This window comes from Mytilus trossulus, chromosome 6 (genome assembly GCF_036588685.1).
Source record: "Mytilus trossulus isolate FHL-02 chromosome 6, PNRI_Mtr1.1.1.hap1, whole genome shotgun sequence".
Lineage (NCBI taxonomy): Eukaryota > Metazoa > Mollusca > Bivalvia > Mytilida > Mytilidae > Mytilus > Mytilus trossulus.
The window spans coordinates 73,463,170-73,480,561 of record NC_086378.1 but is presented as its reverse complement, the minus strand read 5'-3'; the positions used below and the strand labels follow the sequence as shown (position 1 = coordinate 73,480,561).

General features: G+C 33.3%; 1 protein-coding gene across 1 annotated transcript; it reads left to right on the top strand.

Moving 5' to 3' along the window:
- The first annotated feature begins 2,254 nt into the window (after positions 1-2,254).
- Positions 2,255-17,118, top strand: LOC134723001 (uncharacterized). The gene is made up of 5 exons (XM_063586630.1): positions 2,255-2,258; positions 2,894-2,980; positions 7,289-7,582; positions 13,778-13,855; positions 16,787-17,118. The coding sequence occupies exons 1-5, from the start codon at positions 2,255-2,257 to the stop codon at positions 17,116-17,118; spliced, it is 795 nt and encodes a 264-aa protein (XP_063442700.1).
- The last annotated feature ends 274 nt before the right edge of the window (positions 17,119-17,392 follow it).

The window sequence follows — 17,392 nt, the reverse complement described above, 5'->3', positions numbered from 1 at the left end:
AAATGTTTATTTGCCGAAAATCTCTAAAGACAAGTAGTTTAGATTTCCCAAATGGCAAAAGTCATAGGAATATTGTTTGTTGTCAATATGTAGTCAACTACGTCAGTGGTCTTAAAATGAGTTCCACTGTTCATGCTGTTGGTGGCAATTTTAAATTATAATATGAGACGAAATTTTTGTATCTTTTCATTTTGAAGGCAGGGGTTCAAATTAGTGGTTGTCCGAGATCTGCGACCTTCCACTTTTGCAGTTGGACTTGTGACTTGGTTACTAGCTATAGCTACGCTTGACATGCCCGACTTGAGAGGAAATAAAAAAAAACTTGCAAACCTTTTTACCAAAGTCTTCTTATAAACGATCTCAAAACTTGTTTTTAGCATTATTATTCATGACAGCTATGTTCATTTTGTTCAACCGCTAGCTTTATACAGAAAATCGCAGACAAATAGTGTTTAAATATGAGTAAAAATATACCTGACAAAAACAACATTGAAAACAAAATGGCTGACATGAGAAGAAAATAACAATATCGGATCTGATTCCGGAAGTGGATATGGGTAATTCCGGTTTTTGGCGATCAATTTAAAAAAAAAATCAGACAGATTACAAAATACATCTTTGCATGGTACATAAATATCAACTCTAGAATTGAAAACCAAAAGATATATATGTAAAAGAATGAAAAAAACAGAAAATAATTTGTACTGAAACTCAAAATTACTTTTTGACAAATTTTAATGTCAAAATCCAATACAATTTGAGTCTTTGTGACAGCTGGGAACAGTATATTTAACAATATATATGGTCCTGGTGACAGTACAAATTTTCTTCATCAGTAATAAATGTTGGTAAAGCAAGTTAGATGCTTTTAAAGTGTAAACATTACATTACTGCAATTTCAATGGGTATTTTTTTTTCTCAATTTTGATGGGTCAGTTTAAATAGCTGGAAGTTTCTTATTTTACACATATAGTGCAACTAGATTATATGATACCTGAAATCATATGATATGTATGTGGAGTCCTTTGGGTCACTCTACCCCCTCCTGTGTGATAACTTTGAAACGGATGAGATCCCCACCTCTCAACCATATACATTCATGTATGGGACTTTATAACTAATCAAATGAAATATAGGTGAAGTCCCTAGGGTCAACCACCATCTCCTGCTTTAGAACTTGGAAACAGTCGAGATCCCCAACCCTCAACCATATTTATTCATGTATGGGACAATAGACGTATTTACACTTGTATGCAAATTAGTCCGCCATTAAATAACATTACACAGGTTCCCGTAAACTTTTACTTCATAATTCAAAATATTTGACGTCACAACTAAAAAGTGATTGTAGCTTGACGTCAAAAGGTTATTCAGAGGTGATATAAGGTCATTCGGAGGCAAAATATAGCTAAATACCAAAAGTCTAAATATGTTTATATAACCAATCAAATGAAATACAGGGGGAGTCCCTGGGGTCACCCCACCTCTCCTGGGAACTTTAAAACAGTCCAGATCCCCACCCTAAACCGTATATGTTTATGTATGGAACAATATAATAAATCTAATCAATTATAGGGAGAGTCCCTGTGGGTCATCCCACCCTCCTGTTTGAGAACTTGAAAATGGTTAAGATCACCACCCCTAAACCATATACCCGTATATTCATGTATGGGACAATATAACAAATCATATGAAATATAGGTGGAGTTCGTGGGGCCACTCTGCCCCTTCCTGTTTGAGAATTTGAAAACGGTTGAGATCCCCACCCATAAACCATATATATTGTATGTATATATATGTAAATATATGTATTGGACAATATAGCAAATCAAATGAATTATAGGGGGAGTCCCTAGGATCACTACACCCTCCTGTTTGAGAACTTGGAAACAGGCGAGATCCTCGCCCCTTAAAGTCATAAGAAACGAGTGACTGGTGAAAAGTAATATTCTTCCAATTCTTGAACCAATGCATACAAACATCATTAACTTAGGCTTCTGTGCACGAATTTATAATTTTTTCGTGTAAATTTCGTATAATTGTCAATTTTTTTTTAATTGGTGAGTGTCCTTGTGAAAATACGGCAGGTAATTAAAGTTTGTGTTTTGAAGCCGAAGTTTAACGATTGTCACCTGTTTGTCATCAATCAACAGAAAATCAACAAAAAGCATGGAAATTGAGCACATGTTTAAGATGTGAATTCAGATAATAGTTTATTTTAAGGACATCCATGTGGTCACCGGGTTTTTACGAGATGGGTAACACTGAGGTCACTTTGCATACGGAAAATATGTCTGGGAAATGCTTCCTGGAAGGAAGCAATTAGAATAAAGTTAACTTCTTCTGAATATGAACAAATGAAAGAATTTTCTTCAGAAACTTTTATATGTACATTAGTTTTGTACTGAAAACTATCCATTGAGTTATAAAAAACATATGCATTATTTTTTTTTATTTGAAGTTTCTTATGACTTTAACCATATATACTCATGTATGGGACTAAATGACAAATCATATAAGATATAGGGGAGTCCCTGGGGTCACCCAACTCCTCCTGTTGTTTGAGAACTTGGAAACAGTTCAGGAAACGCTCATGATAAAATTTGAATATCACGGCCCAGGCCATGTGTAAATTTCCAACAATCTATGGCTTCCAGGAATTATTTCTTAATTATTATCTTATAAGAAATTACAGTAAATAATGATTTAATATACACACGATACAATTATAGTAATTATGATTTGATATATAGTTACAGTAAATTATGATTTAGTATACAATTACCGTAAATTATGATTTGATATACAATTACAGTAAATAATGATTTTATATAAAATATACAATTAAAAATGTACAGTAAATAATGATTAATATAAAAAATTATTATTTCAGCTCCCAGCTCTATAATCATCTTTATTTTCTTGGTCTTATCTGTACTCTTTGCAATTGGAAGTGCTGGAATGGTCAACATTAACCCAGGTAATTACATATTTTGTTTTTATAGATGAACTATTAGTATGATTAAACTGGCAAACCAACAATTGTTGAAACATACCATATAAGATATTAGAATAATGAGATGTTGTATGCTGTCAAAGAGCCCATTTTCAATTGACAAAATGATGGTGATACAAGTACATTAATAACACCATATGGTGTACAAAATTTTTTGTAACTCATTTTTGCGGTATATCATATATATAATATAAATAACAAGTCTAAAATATATACAAATATTTATATAATAAAAACTATAACACAAATTTCCATACCTTTCGGCCATTACAGCCTTCTTCATTGGAATAAATAACAACATTCATATATATAAACAAGTCTAAATTAAAAACAATGTTCAAACCTATGATTGCGTTGGATGAAAAACACAATTTTTGTAAGTGTTCATGCAAAACAAATTTCTTGGTAAAGGGGTCTAAATACAGCACAAACAACATTTTCCAAAAGACAAAAAAAGTGAAAAAGTATATTTAACAAAGCACATATGACTTACAGGTCGAACAACTGATGTGCTGTAACCCTGCTGACTGCCATTGGCGATTGCCAAATAAAATTGATCACAAGATGTAACAAAATGGATCTTAATATAAATTTAATACTAAACAGAAAACAATAAACTTGCAGCAGAGATGATAAACCACAAAAATGAGGTGCTTACTTATTTTACACCATATCTGGATTTTTAACAATTATTGTTTCTTCAGTAATTTTAGGGATCAAAACAGTATTATATACATGTATATACATATACAATATTAGGTCAATGAAAGAAAAAAATAAACTTTTTGTATGAGGCTGAGAAACTGGGGAAGAGCGAGGTTCTACCTAGCCCTTCCCCAGTTTTGCGCAGAGTCCAAAAAAGTTTATATTTTTATGACATTGACCTATTATTGTTTTTATACTGCAACATAAACTAATACATTGACATCTTTTTAAATCATAACACAAATGTCAAACTTATGTTCTTCCCTTACATACACGAGCGAATAGTACAAGTTGAGATATATAAACACTGTAAGATGGTGACAAGGGAACGTCACCATCTAAAAAGGAATAATTAACAATAGGAAATGAAAAATCATCTCTTTTATCTTAAATTTTCGTATTCAGCTTTCCGTTAGTGATATAGATATCAAGATCAAGGAAAGGGCAGTGGTCATTGTTAGTATTAGCTTTATTTAAAGTAAGTTCAACAGGATAAATTTCTTTAGTATACATACTGAAGTCGTCATTATTGAGAGCCAAAATATCATCCAAATATCTAAAAATATTATTAAATTTGTTTATCATATGTTGTTTCGATGGGTCTTTGCTTATTTTTGTCATAAATTGTAACTCATAGCAAAAAAAACAGGTCTACAATAAGTGGTGCACAGTTAGTCCCCAGTGGAATTCTGATAACCTGACGATATATGAAATCCCCAAAGCGAACAAAAATGTTATCTAGTAAAAATTCAAGGGCATATATAGTATCAAAGCATGTCCAATTGAAATAGTTTTTTTGTTTATTGCTACTAAAAAATGATCTAAAAGAGTTTGAACATATATATTCACATTCTGACTTTTTAAATGTCCATTTAATTAAGTGTGTGAATTTTTTCTTAATGAGAATGTGAGGCAATGTGGTATACAGGGTAGAAAAATCAAAACTTTGAACAGATTCAAAATCACCAATATAAGCATGCAATTTATCAAGTACTTCCAACAAGTTCTTGACACTCCAAAAGTAATTAATTCCACTATTTTCGAAGGCCTGATTTGAACAATTTATTATCAGGTTTTTGATTGTACCAAGTGTGCTGGTAAGAAGAGTAGACAATTTAGTAGTTAGGAACAATGGCTTGAAGACAAAATAAATCTATATTTGTAAGGTGTTTTGTGTAGCTTCGGAAGCCAATACATAGTTGGGACTTTCATTTTATTTGGTTCTGCTTGTAAAGCGTTAGCTAAAAGTTAATGTTTGTTACAGATGTCGTTTTCTGAAAATGGAGTCAGTTGGAATATTGGTGAATTGGTGATTTCTTTTTTCAGAACCTCAATGAAAAATTTACATCAAACAATAATAATATTTTTAGCAGCTTTATCAGCTGGGACAAAAACAAATTCCTTGGCTAGTTCTTTTAGTTTATGTTTGATACGAGAAATAGGTTTGTTGTGGTTATTGTTAATAGTAAAATGTTCTTTATTTGTTACATATATCAACTATCTTCATTATTAATTACTGAATTAAAAAAAGAGTCCAAAGATTTTTGTCAGCTTTTTCCCGTTTTATCCATTTCATACAGTAATTATGGAGTGAGTCGTGGATAATATTATGACACTCATTCCAATTTATAATTGACGGGGGAAGATATTTAGGTCCTTCACTGAGGAATGATTTTAACTCTCGGTCTTGAATGATGTTAAGATCTCCTGTTATAATATGGTGTCACGATATCACAGTAGCATGGGTTCGAATCCCGGCGAGGGAAGAACCAAAAATTTGCGAAAGCAAATTTACAATCTAACATTGTTGGGTTGATGTTTAGACGAGTTGTATATACATTATGTACACAGCCATGTATCATCATCATTGATGGCGATCCGATGGATACATCTGTTGTAGGGTTGTCACTGACTCAGACGTACTTATGAATATAATTATTTTCTGTGACTTTTTCTTACATTAATTTGTAGGATCCTTTACTATAGATAATTTAGCTGATCTGTAACAATAACATCTCCATGCCTTATATATCATGTACTGTAGTACGCCGCTAGATTAAAACTGACGTGGAAAGGTAACACATGCCCAACGAAAGCTTTACTTATGTGAAGCCCAGGTGGTCCTGTGGTCTAGCGGGACGGCTGCAGTGCAGGCGATTTGGTGTCACAGTCGAACCCATGCTACTGTGATATCGTGACACCATATTATAACAGGAGATCTCATTCAAGACCGAGAGTTAAAATCATTCCTCAGTGAAGGACCTAAATATCACAGTATCACACAGTATCACATTGGTATAATAATCAACCTAACAATGTTAGATCTGTAAATTTGCTTTCGCAAATTTTTGGTTCTTCCCTCGCCGGGATTCGAACCCATGCTACTGTGATATCATGACACCAAATCGCCTGCACTGCAGCCGTCCCGCTAGACCACATGACCACCTGGGCTCTCAATTTAAAGAGCTTTCGGTGGGCATGTGTTACCTTTCCACGTCATATACAACTCGTCTAAACATCAACCCAACAATGTTAGATCTGTAAATTTGCTTTCGCAAATTTTTGGTTCTTCCCTCGCCGGGATTCGAACCCATGCTACTGTGATATCGTGACACCAAATCGCCTGCACTGCAGCCGTCCTGCTAAACCACATGACCACCTGGGCTCTACAATATATATATATATATATACAACTCATCTTAACATCAACCCAACAATGTTAGATCTGTAAATTTGCTTTTGTACATATATACAACTCGTCTAAACATCAACCAAAAAATTCTAGATCTGTAAATTTGCAAAAGCAAATATTTTGTTCTTCCCTCACCAGGATTTGAACCCATGCTACAGAGATATTGTGACACCAAATCGCCTGTACTATCACCTCCCGCTAGACCACATGACCACCTGGGCTTCTAACAAAATGAAGCTTTCGGTGGTGGGTGTTACCTTTCATCTTACTAACATTGTCCTTCAGTACATGATATATATATATTATGTATATCACAACATGTTGGTATTGCTTTTGTCTGTAACAACATATTTGATTTTAACAAAAGAATTTAAATCTCTGTATTATGAAAAAATATTACAACAGGATTTTTTATATCTAAACTGGTCAAAACTTTTACTGAATTATGTTATCAAGTGGAGTCGACAGTACTCTTGTGTATACACCTGTTTAAAGGTTTGGTTGACCCCCTGCCATGATATATTAAACTCTTTACTAAAGACCTCTAATTTTAAAATTCCGATCTGCTCTATCTCCTGTAATCAGATATTGGATTATTAAAGGACTAGGTTTGTTTTTCAAATTTTTCAGTCCTTTGACCAAATTCATTTTGTGTTGGAAACCTATTCTGTGTCAAATATTTAACCAAAAGCTGTTTCAATCTTGCATATTGTATTGTCCATACTTGCCCTCACTGTTTTGCAGTTATATGCAGAGGCGCCCAGGTCAGTATTTACTTTTCAATATATATGGGAAAAGGGAAAGGCAACCAAGATATAAATGATTTTTGATTGCAAAAAAATGTTAAGAAGCAATTTTTTTTTGGTTTGTTTTAGCTGAAAACACTTTAGAGATTTCTGTTGTTGAACCTGTAACACTTGGAAAAAATGTTTCACTGACGTGCAATTGCAATGGTGACTGCAAAGGGTTGAAGAGATGGAAAGGTGGTCAAGATAATGCAGATCTGACAACTAATGGTCATGTGTTAGCGGAGGGAATAGAAGTGATGGAAAACAGTGACTATAGATATTCGATTAAAATAGTGAATGCAACTGGGAAATACATATATTTTAATATGACCTGCTTTTTTGGTTCACTTTCGAAAGAAATCAAATTGGTTGTACAAACCGGTAAGTTTTTACTTTGTCTTGACTTGAAGTTATATACTATGGATTCATTTATTTTCGTGGTTACCAATTTTCCTGGTTGGATATTTAATTTTGGGGTTTTTACAAAGTCTGCATACATTCTTAAAGAAAATTTGCAATTTGTTGAACATTTAAATTTAAAATTGTACCCATGAAATTCATGAAAATTGGTATCCAACAAATATTTACGAATCCACAGTAAGTGAAATAGGGAATTGAGAAGTTGAATTAGTGAAATTAAAAGCATAAACTTATTGAGTGATTTTTTTTAATTTTTTTTTTAAGGTAATTAAGTTAGTTATGCTCTGTTGCAGTGTATTATATTTGGGGGCCAAAAAACAGGCCTTATCTTATCGTACCTTGTCCTTTACTGGTCCAGCAATAATGACATTCATTTGTCAAACATTAATATAAATGACAGATGTTTACTTTTTATTTTCATGCATTCTTTTTCATTTATTAAACAAGAAAAGAGAGTTTTAATCCTGATTTTAATGAAGCTTTTGGTAATCTCAATGATTTTCTTTATCAAAGTAAGGATCAAGGACAGACAAAATGTCAACATTGTCTTCCACTTCATCACAATCTTCACGACGACGATAGGATGCCAAGCTGGGTCTAAAGCACTCTCAAGTATTGTTCCCCATTTCAATAGTGGGGATGGGATCAAATCTACTGGTCTGACACAAATTTTACTTGTCTCGTATAACTGGACCAGTGCTAATTTAGACCCCTGCTCTGAAGTTGCCAACTGGCTACCAGACATGAAAATTCGGTGGCACGGAAATAATAAGGGTTGCCTACATTTTTTATGCCGTTTTTATATTTCCCATTCGTTCGTCCATTAGTCTGTCCTGCTACAGGTTAAACTTTTTGGTTGAGGTAGTTTTAGTTGAAGTTAGTTGCCAATTAGCTTTTAAAGTTGCCCAGGTGACCATTTCAAATTGAGGGCTGTCATGCCTAAAAAAAATTAGATTGATTTTGAGGGTTATGGCACAAAGGAACCAAAAGACTAGGATTTTCATGTTTCTAAACAATAACTTAATCCTAAGTCTATGGACATCTATGAAATTGTACCATATAGTTCCAAACCAAAAACGTTAGGTTGGGAATGCTTTTGCAGTTATGGTCCTAAAATGCTGAAGGTTTTGGTAAAAAGAAATAAAAATAATACTTTTTTAATGCTTTGTATAAATAGCTTATTTCTTGAGTAATTTTGATTAGGTTTAACTCAACGTTTTAAAATTCTTAGAGTAATCATGGCACGGGCATCAAAATACCATTGATAAGTAAAATTTTCACTCTTTTATTTAGTAATTTAACTCCAATAAGGAGTTTGTATGTATTTTCAACATGCTGGAAAAGATGTTTCGAAAGTATTTATTTAGCTATGGTATTTTGACATGTTTGACACCCCAGGGTTTGACACTAATAACTTTAAACAGGTAGGTTTTTCACAGGACTAGTTATCAAAATTATTGACTACGTCATTTTTAAAGGCAGTGCTTTAAGGCCTGACTTTTAAGTCATGAGGTTCATCTTTTCATACGCAATCCATGCTGGGGGTCTTTTGGCCAGAAATAGATCCGGAAATGTTCGAATTTCCCCTCTTCTTTTTATGGTATGATATGGTTTTTGTTTCTTTCATTTAAATTGGGGACTAAAGAAACGATCAGTGTGTATTGTTCGTTTTATAGAACATGTTATAAGTGTGTATTTTGCATTATAAGCAGTCAACCTGACTACAAACTATCGTTATTTGTATATTCCGTGTGGAAAGAGGTTGGGTCAATTTCAAGTGTTATCTGACATCTAAAGATTCTTTAATTAGTTCAGACGTTGATATAACAATGAAAAGTCGACTGAACATGATTAATATTGCATCTTCTATAATTCAAAGCGGAATTCGGTTTATGAACGAGAAACCGTAAATCGTTTTCAATTTCGGTATTAGTTATGTATGTTATCTACGTATTATCCTGGTTCCCGGTACTACGTTCCGGGTATTAGCTATTTGATATATTTGATGTGTAACATTACAATCGGGTACCAGCCAATCTACGTGTGTATGTGTACATGATTTACCGCCAAAATGACCGACTTAAAAAATAGTCCATAAACGTTCCGTATAATGATATGCAAATTCATAATTAATCGTAACTTTTTTTTATCTTTGTATAATTAATATAACAAAATGGATTCCACAAAATTGAAAATAGCATTATTTTACGAGGATTTCTCATATTTTTTTCACTTCCGGGCGCAGTAATACGTATGTTTTGAAGAAGCTCGAAGAATTTGACAAAGTGAATTGAGAAGGAAACGGATAGATATACGTTCTTCCTATCAGGTAAAACAATTTAAATGTACAGAACAAACACATTTACTTCACACAAATAGTACAGGCTTAAGCTTTTTATTGTCTAGCTTATACACGACTGTAGTCAAGTGTTTAAACGACGGCGGTGACCTACAAGGTACGGGTCATACTGGGTCAAGTCTAATTATGTAAACATATCCACGTGCTATTAGGTAGAACGCATCGTAATGCAATATCTACAATTTTTCTCCTTTATACATCGTTTAACCAGATATATTTCTCCTTTTTACATCGTTTAACCAGATATATTTCTCCTTTTTACATCGTTTAACCAGATTTATTTCTCTTTCAAATACACTTAAACACGGGTTGTATGTACGTATCTTTTCTAGTGTTTTCTTGTTGTTATTAAAGTTCATTTGTTGATGTTTAGAAATTTTTGAACGACTGAACACAGGAGTGAATGAATGCAACAATTATATATACTGAAGACTTGGGCTGTACAATGATAGTGTACGTTTATCATACTGATAATCATTCTAGCAGTAATTATGTTAATTTAGGATGTAATGTCTAATGACAGGAATTCATGAGCTATGCCTCAGGCTTTCTGAAAAAATATCAATGACAATGTAAACAGGAACAAAACATTGACACGAATGATGCTCTCTTCTATGTTATATAGTTATTTAGGTATATGTGTTGCACAAGTTTCAATTAAACTTAAGTTATAAAACTTTTTTTCAGGGCACAAACCCACTTTAAAGAGACTTGTCTACTGCCATACCCATCCTATTTTCATGCACCATTTGCAAGCAAGAGACTGAATGGTTTGCAAAATTAAAAATCAGGACGGTGTCCAATTAAAACAAAAGAACTAAACTGGATGAATATTGTAGGAGAAATCTAGACATGCTAGAGGAAAGTTTTGATTTGTGAAATTGGTTTTCCTGAAAAGTCATTCATCCTAGCCTGCAGAAAGGAACTATAACTGTCCACCACGAACTGACGAGCTAGTGTTGAGCTTCACATATGGAATTACTCAAATACCATCAATGTTATGTTTTCAGCACAAATTTCACAATTTATGACACAGCTGTGCTTTTTTTATACCGTTAAAGAGTTGTATACTAAATTTTATTTTTTTATCAATAAATATATATTATATTAATTGTGTCATCTCAGAACAAAGTCTTGTATTTTGCCAAAAGATGCATACTAGTGAATGAAAGTGGTGCAGTTCATTTTGCTTTGGTATATAGAATTGAATTACAATTGTTCATGTTATTGGAATGCATATAAAAATAAGGAGATGTGGTACAATGTATATGATATTTAGTGAGTTTATCAAGCAAAAGTGAATAAGAAATAGGTATAAGCAGTTACAGGTACTACTGTACAATCTCAAACAAGGAGAAAAACTCATACCGTAAAGAGAATTTCATATTTACAAGTAAGTTTTGTTTTTGCGTTGAATAATTTTCTTCTATTGTTTTAATTGCAAATATGGGAAGTGGTTAAAATGCTAATGAGACAGCTGTTATGGCCACAGAGCCTTAATTGAAAAACTTCTTTTTCATTCATACCGGTAGATTTTGCCTGGAGTAAGAAACATATCTGCCAACTTTTCAAAATGCACATGGGGGTTTTACGTGAAAGATGGTTCATATAGTCATACAAAACCTTCAAGGGGGCCTTCAAATGGAAGCAGGACAAGTCGCCCCACTGGCTAATCTGCCCACTTTTTAAAAAATACCACAAACTGATTTATCAAATCACCCCACATGTGAAATTGGTTAAATCATGTTTAATATTACTCCTGCCAACTCGCCCCACATGTGAAATTGGTTAAATCATTTTAAATCAGGGTTCTCACTAAGGATTTTTGAAGGCGAGTCCAGGGACTCGTCATTTTTGGCCACGGTGAGTCATGGTAATTGTGTTCAGTTTATACAAAATATTTCAATATTGATGTATTTGTGGACTCGCCAGTTTTGAAAATGGTGAGTCCAGACAGATTTTGTTGAGTCCAGGACTCATGGACTCGCCTTAGCGAGAACCCTGTTTAATATTACTCCTGCCAACTCGCCCTACTTATAAAAAAACGGTAATATTTAGATTAATATATATATATATATATAATTAAAAATAAAAACTTTCACCACTTTAATGAAAACTAATCTACACAGAATACAAACAAACCGAAAATTAATTTAATTACTATTATTGATATATACTGAAGAATAAATGTAAGTTTTGAAGCTTAGTTATTTGCATAACAATTGAAAAGAAACCTGTTAATTGTATCATAATGCAATATAAGGAATTGAACTTATATTCCATGGGATAACATCTTTTTCCATACGTGGGGCGAGTTGGCATTACTAAATTCATCCTGGTTAATAATATATTTATCTAGATTTCACCGATTTCCATTAGGTGGGACCAGTTGGCAAGAGTTATATTAACAGAATTTAACTTATATACAATGGGATAACATCTTTTTACATAAGTGGGGCGAGTTGGCATTACTAAATTCTTCCTGGTTTATAATATATTTATCTAGATATTATCGTTTTCTATTAGGTGGGGCGAGTTGGCAGGAGTAATATTAACGGGATTTAACACAGTTCACAAGTGGGGTGATTTGGTAATCCAGGTTGGGGCAGGTTTTTTTTTAAAGTGGGGCGAGTTAGTGAAAAAGTGGGGCTATTTGCTAATGGGGCGATTGTCATGGATTCCCTTCAAATATATTCTAATGTGGTTTTTGGCTTCTTCTTGCATTAACAAGCTTATAGCCATTGTTGAATTAATTGTTTTCTTTAAATAGTCGACAAAATTGCTCTTACAAAATTTCCATTTGGGAGCCTCGAGCTCGATGGGGGAAATACTCTGCAAATACTGACAGTTGGCAGGTATGGTCATCAAAAAAGTTGACATGTTACTATGTACATTTACCATTATGTTACTTGATGTTCTTGCTATACACACAGTACAGAGACTAGTCAATCTTTGTGAACTATTTTTTTATGGGAGTCATAGAATATGCGTATAAAATCAATAATTAAAAATAGTCTATTTATATTGACAAGGAAAAGTTCTTATATGTCTAAAGAAGAGGGACGAAAGACACCAAAGGGACAGTCAAACTCATAAATTTAAAGCAAACTGACAAGGCCATGGCTAAAAATGCATTTCATGGCGAGGCACAGAAAATATACTGTAAACAGTAGACTATAGATACATGTATAGGTGAACTAAGGTACAAAAGAGCTCTAAATCTTAAATTCTACAAACCACCTCTGTTCTATGGAAGATAATGATATAACTGGACTAGAAATACACACAACCTGTAATTAACTGCCTTTACAGCGCTTTCACGCTTTGATTTATTTTGTTGTAGTCCCAAGGTGGCTGACGTCACAAAGCTAGGAACAAAAAAGAGGGGAAACAAAAGTGCAATGCTATGTTTGGATTATCTGCCTTAGACTGTTTTCAAATTATGAATAAATAATTCAAATTATGTTTTGTCTTAAGGGGATCAATATATTTTTCAAAGTGACTTTTAAATAGAAAGTTCTAGTTAGTCTCTATGATTGTTCACGATTTCTAAACTGCACAGTCACAATATCATTTTATAAACAAGTACAAATTATGTAAACATATTATAAAGGCCACTCAAACACTCAACACAAATTAGACCATCTAAATAAGTATGATAGTTACAAAGTCAAAACATACAGTAATTCAAACAGCACGAATTGAAATGTATAGAAGAAAATAGGTACATTTTAATCCCTTTAAATACAAAAAGAAATATTTTACACACTACATGTATTAATATATTTTTTTTTCAGTATTAACTTCAACTTCAGTAGTATCTTCAACTTCAGTAGTGTCAACGGTTACTTCTACACCGAAGAAAAGTAATTATGGTTAGTCTGAATGTTAGAAGTTATGTTTGATATATATCTTGCTTGAAAAACAATTGATACTGTTGTTAGTGTTTTTAAAATAGTTCTCTTTTGCAACAGATCCTTTTATATTCACACATTAAAGACATTTTATGGTGTAATGTAGCCCATCCATTTGTCTGTATGTCGTCAACACTTTGGGCCAAAAATCAGAAGTTAAATCACAAAAATGCTGAACTTTTGGTAACAATCTTTAAAACTGAAAAAGATAAAGAAAATGATCAGCAAATTAGCGCTGTAATGAAAGAATTTATCAAAATAGGTAGACTTAATTGATTGCCAATGAGAAGTTTAAATAACATGGATATGTTACAGTAAATATGTGAAATAAGGATTTGCATGTAATTCTGAAGCACTCAGTTTATTATAGTAATTCCTGAAACTGCCCAATTATTACCAGTAATTACTAATTGTCAAGCCTGCAAATTCTGTTGCAGAAAGATTGACATAGGGATAGTAATCTGATTAGCTTCATACAAGCTTTATATTTTAGAAGGTGGAAGACATGGATGCTTCATGCTTTGTATATAACGTAAGGTTACCCAAATTACACCTAATTTAAAAGTTTTTTCAACTACCTTTTTTTATGATCAATCCCAAAATTTGTATTTTGTGTTTATTTTGTAGCTGTATCCTTCTTTATTATATAGGCACACCAATTTGATTTTTAATTAAAATGGAATCATAGAAAAATTGGTCTGAACTGACCTCCAAACCATCAATGATTTTGTAATGAGGAGTACCCAAATTGCATCCATGCTTAAATTTGCATTGTCAAAAGTGGAATCACAGAGCTTTTGTTTATTTTTTTTCAAATATTTTGAACAATTTGATATTTGTCCATGCTTACTCTTCATTTTGTAAGAAATGTATACTTAAAACATATTGTATTTGCTAATTTTAAAAAGATGATGTTTTGATGACATCGCATGTCGACATTTTGGTACATTTTGCTTTTTCAGTAAACACTTCATATGTTGATAAATACTCTGAATGTTTTGTGTATACATAAATATATTTACCTATGTTGAAAGACATGCATAGTATCAAATCATAAAAATACAAATTGTTCAGTCTCTAGGAGATCTTGTAAGATTTCCGCTGCTGTTTTTGCTAAATAGCCTAGGTGCAATTTGGGTACTCAGTGCAATTTGGGAACCGTTACATTAGATGCCTAATGTTACAAAATTTCAGTCTGCATATGCCCTTTGTCCTTGACCTCATTTTCATGGTTCAGTGACTACTTGAAAAACAAGTTAAGATTTTTTCAATTATCAATTTCTTGCTTATTTAGAGTAATTGGATAACTGTATTTAGTAGGTTCGTACCTTGCAAATATATGCCCTTCAGACAGTTTCCATTTCAACCTCTACCTGATTTCATTTATTCACTGAACAAGATTATTTTTTTCAAGGTCAAGTCTGTATATGATTATCAGATACTATATGCAATAAGTCTACTATATTTGGTGTATGTAATGATTGTAAGGTGTACGTGTCCAACTAGCAGGTGTCATTTGACCTTGACGTCATTGTCATGTGTCAGTGGTCAGAGATAAGCTCATGAGTGTTTTACTTTTTTTTCTAGTACTTTATGCAATAGGTCAACTATATTTGGTGTAGGGGAATATTTTATGATGTACATATATGCATGTCAGTCTCACAGGTTTTATTGACCTTGACCTCATTTTCACTGTTCATGTTTTTGTCGAGCCTGCAACTTTTGTTGCAGAAAGCTTGACATAGGGATAGTTATCTGGTTGTGGTGGCGGGGGCTACGCGGCGGCGTTAGCTAACTTCTTAAAAGCTTTATATTTTAGAAGGTGGAAGACCTGGATGCTTCATACTTTGTATTTAGATGCCTCATGTTACGAAGTTTCCGTTATTCACATGTCCAATGTCCTTGACCTCATTTTCATGGTTCAGTGACCACTTAAAAAAAAAGTTAAGATTTTTGTAATGTTGAATTCTCTCTTATTATAAGAATTAGGATAACTATATTTTGTATGTGCATACCTTGCGCAGTTCTAATGCCCGTCAGACAGTTTTCACATGACCTTGACCTCATTTCATGGATCAGTGAACAGGGTAAGTTTTGGTGGTCAAGTCCATATCTCAGATACTATAAGCAATAGGGCTAGAATATTCGGTGTATGGAAGGACTGTAAGGTGTACATGTCCAACTGGCAGGTGACATCTGACCTTGACCTCATTTTCATGGTTGAGTGGTTATAGTTAAGTTTTTGTGTTTTTGTCTGTTTTTCTCATACTTTATGCAATAGGTCTACTATATTTGGTGTATGGAATGATTGTAAGGTGTACATGTCTAGCGGACAAATGTCATCTGATCTTGACCTTATTTTTATGGTTCAGTGGTCAAAGTTAAGTTTTTGATTTTTGGTCTTTTTATCTAATACTATATTCCATAGGTCAGCTATATTTGGTGTATGGAAATAATTTATGATCTATATGTCAGTCGCGCAGGTTTTATATGACCTTGACCTCATTTTCACGGTTCATTGCTCAGTGTTAAGATTTTGTGTTTTGGTCTATTTTTCTTACACTATAAGTAATAGATCAACTATATGTGTTGCACCTCCTATCCCTATTGCTAAACCTTACATAGTGCATGTAATACACATCCATTTCAGTTTTCCCATATTTTTTTTTCTTTCTTTTCTTGATTCTTTTGGCTATATTTTTCCAGATAGGATTTTGATTCTGATTTTAAGTTGACACTTGACACTTGATTCTTAGACTTACATTGATTATTTGATTTGATATTTAGTAGAGTAAGTATTGGTGTCCCATAGTTTTAGATTGTGAAGGTAAAAGATTCACATCTATTCCACATTGTTTTAGGTAGAAGCAGATTATTTGTATTATTTGGTAGGTGCATTTGATAAATTGTTCATACATGTATATACATACAGTTTATTTCAACACACTGATATAGCTACAAAGGGAACTGAAGAGAATGGCACTACTGACCAACCTACTACACCATTAGTTGAAAGTCCACCACCTGCACTTAAGGATATCATGGAAGCATTTGCTAAAACAGGAACCAAACCAAAGGCTGATACGCCTGAGGACCTAACGAAGTGGATGATAGACTACCTGAAATCTACTGGAGCCATCAAGTTAGAACATGTCAATCCAGACATTGTATTACCACCTCCACCTAAGCCACCACCAAGGGAGAAATCTAGCAAAGAGTCATGACACACCCACCAAGGATTTCAAATTCAAGTCAGGAGACACCACCTATGAGTTATGGAAGCAGGAAGTAAAGTTACTAAAGAAGCAGTCATATGAGAAGGAAGCCATCTTGAATGCTGTTCAACACTATTGAACAACATAACAACACTACTAGACATTGAATGTGTTGATGGCCAGAAACTACCATACAGGCTACATAGAAGCAGATCTACGAATACCAGGTTATAAACAGACACATTCATCTATCCTGTTAGTTACACCAGACAGTCGATACAAT

Bases quoted from the DNA above. Each gene is read 5' to 3' on its own strand.
- LOC134723001 (XM_063586630.1), top strand. The intron at 2,981-7,288 runs GTAATTACATAT...GGTTTGTTTTAG, and splicing joins AATGGTCAACATTAACCCAG to CTGAAAACACTTTAGAGATT. The intron at 13,856-16,786 runs GTTAGTCTGAAT...ATTATTTGGTAG, and splicing joins ACCGAAGAAAAGTAATTATG to GTGCATTTGATAAATTGTTC.